The sequence below is a fragment of the Manacus candei genome, unplaced genomic scaffold (genome assembly GCF_025592945.1).
Source record: "Manacus candei isolate 608988 ecotype Guabito, Panama unplaced genomic scaffold, ASM2559294v1 h1tg000046l, whole genome shotgun sequence".
In the NCBI taxonomy this organism is placed as follows: domain Eukaryota; kingdom Metazoa; phylum Chordata; class Aves; order Passeriformes; family Pipridae; genus Manacus; species Manacus candei.
The window spans coordinates 1730027-1739175 of NW_026138094.1; the positions used below are offsets into that span (position 1 = coordinate 1730027).

At 44.7% G+C, this 9149-nt stretch overlaps 1 gene segment (V, D, J or C); it reads left to right on the top strand.

Moving 5' to 3' along the window:
• Positions 1 to 4907: 4907 nt before the first annotated feature.
• LOC127475332 (T cell receptor delta constant-like) lies at positions 4908 to 8250 on the top strand. The segment is given in 5 exon segments: positions 4908 to 5061; positions 5609 to 5893; positions 6545 to 6607; positions 7077 to 7187; positions 7637 to 8250. Coding segments are annotated over 4 exon segments (612 nt in total).
• Positions 8251 to 9149: the final 899 nt, after the last annotated feature.

Here is a 9149-nt window from a genome sequence, read left to right on the forward strand (position 1 = left end):
TGTTGTGTCCTGTCCTTTGACAGAGCAGCAGGGAAAGCCTGCTCAGGAGCACCTTCTCCTCCTCTGCATAAACCATGGTATGTGCCAATTCTAAGAAATACTTCCAGGCTACTGATCTGCACTGCACTGCAGCCAGAGACTTACCGTGTAAAGGTCTGAGAAATTTTCTCCAGCAGTGGGATTTCCTCTGTCCTCCCACACCAGAGTTTTAAGCCTCTCTACCTCATTCATCTTGGAGCCTGCAGGCAGTGTCTTCAGCTCTTTTGCTCCTGGGCAGAGGTTCCAGGAGATTCCTCAGACCCTGGAACCTGTCCCAGCTCAACAGCAGAGCACCAGCCTCTCTTGAGGTGTTCTCGAAGCTCCAGGGCTGACAATTCCTGGAATGCTGCAGGGTCCCCCCTGGGGTACGTAGGTTGAAGCAGACATATATTTACTGAATGTTCCTCTCTGAACATTGGAGACACTGCATTTGTAAGAGTGATTTGTTCTCCAGAACACAGTAGTCTTTGGGAGAAGGACATTTTCCCCTACCTCAGCTCCTATCCCTGACATATTGCCAGGCAGGACACCTCAGAAGTGACAGGAGGGGGTCATAAACCCTCGTGTAAGGCAGCTGAGGGAGGGAGGATACCACTCCAGAGGAGAAGATCCTCTCCACAGTGTGGAGCTGTCCCCTCCCAGCCACTGCATGACCACAGTCATCTCCAGGGCCACAGCCCCTTACAGGAGGTTCAGAGACACAAGGGTGAGGGGCCCTGGGGAGGGAAGAGAAGTCCCTGCATTTCCAGTGCAGGCTGAGCAGTACAAAAAAGCAAGTGTGGTTTCCTGCCCCACCCTGGGCAGCAGTGACGTGTGTACCCAACTCCCCCATGTTCAAAGTACCTGCAGCTACAAAGTGCCCAGAAAAGGCTGCAAATCTGCCAGGAGTTGGAAGGAAGTCTGAGCCTTCAGTGCTGGAAGGACAGGCCTTTTCTCTGCTGACCCAAAGAGAGGAATGTGTGAGCCCTTCTCAGCCCCACAATATTACTTTCCTAATTCTCGGTGCACCATGCAAATTCCTCTGGGGAAGCCTGCAATGCTCCTCTGGATGCTGGTCATCACCTTTTCTGCACTCCCTACAGGTGAGAGCTCTCCCTTTCCTGGGAAGAGTACATAGACAAGGGGGGGGGAATTATTTGTATAATTCCCAAAATACTTTGTCCTTTCCTGTCCTCCCATAGGATGTGTGGAGGTTGGAGGATGGATGTCTGATATAGCCCTGCAGTACCTCACTGCCAGGCATAGAAGAGAGGTCCACCAGTCCCAGGGCTAGAAGGGATGGGAGCCAGGCTGGGTCTTTGTGCCCTAGGCAGATCTGGCCTGCCATGGTAACCCAACCCATCTCTGCAGACCCCCAGAGAATGCACTGTCCTGCTGGAGGTGGGAACTGGGGAGAACCAGGCTGTAGCTGGAGGAGAAGGAGCAGGAGGTGGTTCTGATGTTGTCATGTCTTCTCTTGGCAGCAACTGCAGGAGGTAAGACAGGTCCCAAGAGGGGTCTCAGGAACACAGGGCCATTTTGAGGTATCCAGCCTGTGGACAGAGAAAGGTTGTGTCAGGGAATGGGGACATCTTTGGAGCTTTAACTTTCCTCTGTAAAAGGGAGAGGAGCAGGCTGTAGCACCCCAGCATTCTCCTCTCCCCCTACCAAACACCCTGTCCCTGCTGAATGTGCTGTCTGTGGTGGTGGGGAGCAATCCTGAGAGTGTGACACAACAGGTGAAAGTGATGGGGGGCCTTTGAGCACCCTGCACCTATCCTCTTGTTGCTGTGGCTGTGGCCATGTGCCTTGGTAGGTGTAAGCTCTCAGGTGCAGCTGGTGACAGGTGGAGAGGGGCTGACAGCACCCAGGGGCTCATTGCACCTCTCCTGTGCCATGTGTCTCCTACATCAGCCACAGTTCTTCCACACTGCAGTGTGGGGCTGCTGTGGACACACAGGCCACCACCCCTAGGAGCAGCTCCCAGAGCACATCTCTAGTTTTGTGCATCCTGCACCCTCAGGACTCACTCTGGAGCTGCACAGTCTCACTCTGAGCAGACTTGGTATTTTCTAGGGGCTGGACATTTCTTGGGAAGGTTTAAGAGCCCCAATAGAAGGTCAAAAAGCTTCTTGTCCCTCTGGTGCTCATGGGCAACTAACAAACCAATTCCTGTGTGTCCACGTCCAGCCTGTTCTCTGCACCCTCTGTGCATGGGGATATGTGTTCAAGCATAGCTGGTGAAAGGAGCAGGCTAACTGGGAAGGGCTAGGAACTCCATGCCTCCATGCTCTCCTTCTACCAAGCTTCTGGATTCATATTTAAAGACACAGCGTTAACGAGAAGTTACACAGGGTCTTGTGAGTCTCCTACCTCAGCAGTTCTTTAGTCTGTGGTGTCTGGACAAGCCACTGCCTCCAGGCATAAGTTCTGGAACTAAAGGCCAAAATTCTGTGGTTTTGTGGACCCTACAACCCCAGGATGGACTACTGCACCCATGAGCTTTCTCACAGACACTCAAATCTCCCACCTGCCCTATGTCTTTCCAGGTACCCTTTCCAACATAAAGATGGTGGCATCTGGTCCTAAGGCGGGGAAGGTCTCCGGCTCATTCTCACTCACCTGCACTGTAGAGGGAGCAGCTCTGGACAGCCCTCGATACGACTGGAATTGTGTCCGTCAGACCCCAGGAGGGCACCTGCAATTTGTAGGCTGGATCTACCCTTTTGGGAATAACACAGGCTATTCCCTAACCTTCCAAGGCCGAGTGACCCTTTCTGCAGATAAAATCAAAAGCAAGGTCTCCCTGCAGCTGCATTCCCTTACAGCCTCGGACACAGCCACCTACTTCTGTGCCAGGCAGCACACAGTGATGCCACTGCAGGGAGAGGGAGCACAAAAAGGGGGAGGGACTGCAGTGGTAGCAGGGCCCTTTCTCAAATGACAGTTGCCTGGACTTGCTCTGGGAAATATCAGTGAGACTTGGGATCGATAGATGTGGCCTCACCAGCACTGAGCACAGGGGAAGAATCACTTCCCTGGACCTGTTGGCCACACTGTTCCTGATACAGGCCAGGATGCCATTGGCCTTCTTGGCCACCTGGGCACACTACTGGCTCATGTTCAGCTTCCTGTCAATCCAAACTCCCAGGTTCCTTCCTGCCTGGCTGCTCTCCAGCCACTCTGTCCCCAGCCTGTAGCGCTGCCGGGGGTTGTTGTGGCCAAAGTGCAGGACCTGACACTTGGCCTTGTTGAACCTCATTCCCTCGGAATCAGACCATCTCTCCAGCTTGTCCAGGTCCCTCTGCAGAGCCCCCCTGCCTTCCAGCAGATCAACACTCCCCCCCAACTTGGTGTCATCTGCAAATTTGCTAATGGTACACTTGATCCCCTCATCCAGATCATCAATAAAGATATTAGAACTGGGACCAACACTGATGCCTGGGGGACACCACTAGTCACCAGCTGCCAACTGTTCACCACCACTCTCTAAGGAATCACTAAGGAATTGTAGTGTCTGTCATGGTGAGGAGAGGCTGGGAGAACCAGATGGTTCAGCCTGGAGGAAAGGTTGATTGGGAAATGGGGGATCTTCTCTGTATAAATACCTGACAGAGGAGAGTAAAGAGGATTAAGCTAAACTCTTCTGAGTGGTACTCAGGGAAAGGAAAAGACATCAAAGAAGAGGTGTCATCTGACATTGAAATGAAAAGACAGTTTTTGTATGACTATTCACCACTGTGTGGTCTCGGTGACACAGTGGTTAAAGGAGACTGAACCACCCAGCACAAACTGACTTCTGGAAAAGCCTGAAGGTGCAACTTACCCCACTTCTTCATGGCATCATCTTCCCCCAGACAGCTGCATCCTGAAGAACACATCTGACTGGGGTTCAAGCTATGGGACAATCACTATATGCCATGCCAGTTTTTCTCACACTTAAATACAGATGCTGGTTTCCAGATCATTTGATTTTGAACATACTTCTTACCAACTCCAGTTCAGCAAATTCATGTTTTTACTTGACAGAGTTTGGAAGTTTCTATCTAAGTTACACATTGTGTCCCCTCTACTTCATTGCAGAGAAACAATTGGTTCTAAAGAAATTTTTCGCTTCCCAAGCTACTTTAGAGAGATAGAACAGTTCAGTCAATTGTATTTGGTGCATGACTTCCTGAGGTAGCAAATCATCCTCACACTGGCCCACCCAGAAAGATGACAACTCGAAAACCCCATATTGTGTGTATTCTTTTTCTTCCTGGGCAACAAAATCAGAGCATAGAGAATATAAAAACAACATCAAAAAAGCCCCATGTTTGTAACTCTGAAGAATTTTGCTAATTGCTGTAGAATAATAGTAAGACTTTAGTCATGAGACTAAAATCTGAGCCTTGCCAGACCAACATTATAATCCTTCATTATAATCTTACAGGTATCAAGGAGGTTCAAATCTCCTCTTTTCTTTCCACATTCAGGTCCCTATTTTAAAGTCCATGTGATCTCTTATGTGGTATATGACTCCAAGTCTCACATGAAACACTGTACAGGAAAAGGGAAGGAAGCAGCACTTTTTGTAACTCAGTATATCACTGTGCTGAGAACTTGGGGTAGCTCACAGTGGCACAAATGCCATAAGGTCTCATTCAAAAACCTCAGATTACCAAAGGAGCAATACATTTTGAAGAAAGAATGGGAAAAGGAAATATACTGAAGAAGAGAACTGCAGAATTCCTAGGAATACTTATTCTGGAAGTATATTGCTTATTGGGGTAATAGAAGAGAGAATCTTTGACCTGGATCAAATTGTTTAAAATCACTCTACAATGAAATTATTGTTTTCTGCCCTCAGGATTTTGCTTATTTTTGAGCACTTTCATTGCTGTCCATATATGGATCCTTTGGACAAACTCTGGCATTTTATTGTCTGGTTTTATACACCTTTAGAGCGTGGTGAGGAAGGTGGGTTTATTTGCCTATGCGCAAACAGTGTGGCAACAGACAAGCTCGTATTTGGAACGGGAACAACTTTTTCAGTTGAGCCAAGTAAGTTCCACTTGTTTTACTAATATTGTATTTCTAAAGTCTTCTCTCCCTGTATGTTATGGCTAAGCCTTTCAGCCTCATCAAGTGAAGCATTTTTGGGTAATTAAAAAAGAACACCAAAACCTTTTAATATATATCATACATATCAAGCATATTAAGCTACCGTTGAAGTAAATAGTCTTCTTAGTATTTAATTTTTTTAATTAAAAATTATTATGATAATTTATGTTGTATTCTTAAAACTTCCCTCCCTCATTTCAAGGTCCCTCAGTTAAATATGTATGTGTGTGTGTGTATATATATGTATATGAGGACAAGTTTAGGAGTCCAAGAGATTTGAAGCTCCAATGAAAATCCCACCCTTATCCTCCCTTTCCATCTTTGATCTCCTCTATGGCAAACAGAAGGAAGAAATAAACATAGAAAGACACTCAGCTGTCAGGGGACAGATGTGGCTGGACTGTATCTGAACTATCCATGATTTAGCTCTCAGAAAAGCATGCAGAAAAATGAAATCAACACAAAACAATGCTTCTTTTTTTTTCAGAGAGTCAAAAAGAATCTGCCCCAGAAGTCATTGTGCTCAAATCAAAGAAGCCTAAACAGCATGACAACAAACTGAACACGGCTTGTTTGGCGAGGTCTTTCTACCCTGGGAACATCAGCCTTGATGTGCCTGAGAGTGTTGTTTTGTATGACCTGAAGGCACCTCTGGTCACGTCTGGGGGGTTGTACAGCACCATGAAGGTCGTTGGAGTGGAGCCAGATGCAGAGGTGACCTGCAAGGCTACACACAAAGGGAACAGGAGCAAAGCCAGCACAACTCTGCCAGGTACAGTGCTGTTGTCCAAGTGCCACATGACTTTGGAAGATGCATCTTCCACGATTTTTTCCTGCCCTTTGAGGATCTAGCAAGGAAAAGCGCAGTCAGGAAGATATTTAGGCACTTAGTTAGGTAAAGACAAGATACTTAAAAGCATATAACATATGTGACCTTAATTCAACTATTAAAGCACAACAAAAAACTAAGCCAACCTAAACTTTCCCCATCCCAAAAAAGAATAAAAGCAACCCTCTAATATTTGTGAGTCTAACTTTATCTAAGAGAAAATAGTTAAAGGGACACGGGTACACATGCCTGCTAGAAGAAAGCTTGAAATAACTTCTATGAAAAACACAAAATAAAAAAAAGGCATATAATTGTTCTCCAGATATTTTGGTTACCTTTCAATCACTTTTTTAATTGTTGTTTTCCTTCAAAAGGGAGAGAAAAGTAAAACTCAACAATCCTGAGGGGGGTTTTCTGCAATCACAGATAGAAAGCTAATTTTTCTCTTCAAATTAATAATTAATTAATGACCTGCCACCTGATTCTCCAATACTGCTTAACTCCTACTGGGAAAAGAACTATAGGTATGTTTTGTGCAATTCTTGTTTGGTATAGTTTGGATACAATTTATAGAGTCTGTCTATCATTTGACAGAAGAGAAAACTGAAGAATTTGGAACAGTTAATGATTGCAGCATTACAGATGCTTCTAAAAGAGGTGAGTTGCCTAAAGGAACATCAGAGTACAGTTGCTTTATTGGGGATTCAGTAACAATGCAGGAATGTGTACTGCCTTTGGTACAGAAATGTCTGAATTGGAGATACTTATTAACCTACACTTTAAGTTTATTAAGCTTATTAAACTGCACTTTCTGCAGACTCAATATCAAAACATGAATAACTGCTTTCTCCTGTGCAGAAATGTCAGAATTGGAAATACTTACTGAGAAATGACCTTCAGGTTAACAGACTAGATAGTGGACAAATTCCCATGGGATAAAACAGCAATGGGAAGTCCATTCTCCTCTCTTCCCTGCACTTGCTACATTCCTCTCTCATATTTTCCCCAGTTCTTGCATCCCTCATCTGGCTATGATGTGTGGATTTTCCTTCTTTTTTGGGGGTGAGTGGGGCAGGGTGGGGTTAACATCAAGATGACACTTTGTTCCCTCTTCTTCTTTTTAAAGCAAATGTCAAAACGAACGCACTCTTCATGGCTGTTTTGGGTTTGAGAGTCCTGCTGGCAAAGAGCATCATCTTCAATGCACTCATGAGTATCAAGCTGTTCCTCTTCTGAGGTAGGAGACACATCATTCAGTCCCTGGGAACATGGGAGGCAAGATCAAAGAGTGGCCATTTGCATCCTTCTGTAACCCCACGAGGAGTGACATCCATTCAGCTGTTCCTGTTTCCACTGGATGAGTTAATTTATCCTCCAAATTGCACCTTATCCCCAAATCAGGCTAATCCAGAGCATCTCAGGTTCTATTAGAAATCTGCTGGTTGTTTCAAGTGGCAAAGCACAAAGTCTGGGTAAATGTCCAAATCAGAAAGAATATAAAGGCAGAATCCCAAAAGCCAACAAAGGCAAAAAGAGGGGCAGGAAAAGAAGGAAGGAAAATTATAAAGATCAGGTAGCCAAACGACCAGAAAGTATTTGGCCACTATATTGCAGATTAACAGGAACTCAGCACCACTGCATTAAATGTGAATAAGAATTTAAAACAAGCATTGTTTGCTCTTTCAGGTACTGGGTGAGACAGCAATGGGCTGAATAAGAGCAGGAAAGAACACACAACAGGGTAACACTGTGTGTCAGCTTTGCTACCCATAAACATCTGAAGAATCAACAAATTCCCCCATTTCTGTGGATCTGTGAGTCTCTTCACTTCATCAAGGAGCTCTTTAGTGAACACCATCTAGAATCCTTCTTATACAGCTAATGTATAATGCTGAACTCTTGTCTAGCTTAAAATCATTAATAGAACAATTTCTGGTGTTTCTTATTTCCCTCATCCCTCTGTTGAGTAGGAACAGTAAGTTCTCCTACTCCTGGATCCATTGCACTGATACATCCAAATTGCTTACATAGTTTTGAAAACTTAAAATTTAACTGTATACTTAATATACTTTAAAAATACCACCTCTGGTCATATTACTTTGTTGTCTACAGAAATAATTATCTTCTGCTCAGGGATCCCAGGCACGGGGGGTGTACTGTATAATTTCAATTTTTACAGGATTTTATCAGTGGCAATTTTCCAGGGGAGATCTAGATATCATTTGGACCTAAAGGAATTTAATTCAGACAGGCATAGTGTTTTCATTTCCATTATCATTTTCATTTCTGTTTCTTCTTTTGAGCATTTTTTTCTCTCTTTTTTTTTTAAAGTATATGGTACCTGCATTTTAAGTTTCCTTAATATGCACCAAAATAAAGTTTTATTATGCTTGATTTGCACTGTGCCGTTTCTTCTGAAAGTTGGATGAAAATCTTTGAAATTCCACTGTCCTATCCAGTGACCACTGAGAACTAGAAAATTACTTATTACATTCTAGATTACCTTTTCATTAAATTTGCTTTCCTTGGGCTTTCCACGGGGAAAGAGAAAGACTCCCTGGCCAATTTAAAAGATTTCAGGACACCTATGAATTCTGGCCCTATTGGGTTTAAATGAATTTTAATTATTCGTGGCCCTTTCAAATTAATCAGGCTCAAAATTCTGGATAACAATATGAGAGACAGGTCTAAAGAGAAAAGGTGAGAGAACAAGCTGCTGCTTTTCCACACACCAATACTAGGAAGGGGCCAACAGGAAACACTGGGATGTTCTGATAAATCACCTAACTGTTGGCTGGCAGTCACAAAAACCAAACACTAACTTCTCACGAGCTGCAAGTTGACAGGATGCTGTGGTTAAAACACACTGACTCTATCAGGCTACTCAAGACAGATCCCCCCTTGCTTTTAAACACATTAACCACTTCCCAGGGGGCAGGGCCCACAACATTTCTCAGGTGCTGACTGAACGACTGTTGACTCCAAAAAGGCCCCCAGAAGGGTGCATGGTGAAATCTATTTAGCTAACTTTGACAGATTTAGTTCAGACCCTCCCTTCAGAAGCTGTGACATTTCTATGGTGAAAGCACTGTCTCTAGGTCCTGCAGCTCTGTGCTTGGGTCTCAGGAGCACACACTCAGTGTGGAAAAGCATGGTAGTCTTGTTATTGTTTCCTAGGCATCCCAAGAGCCAGATGGAC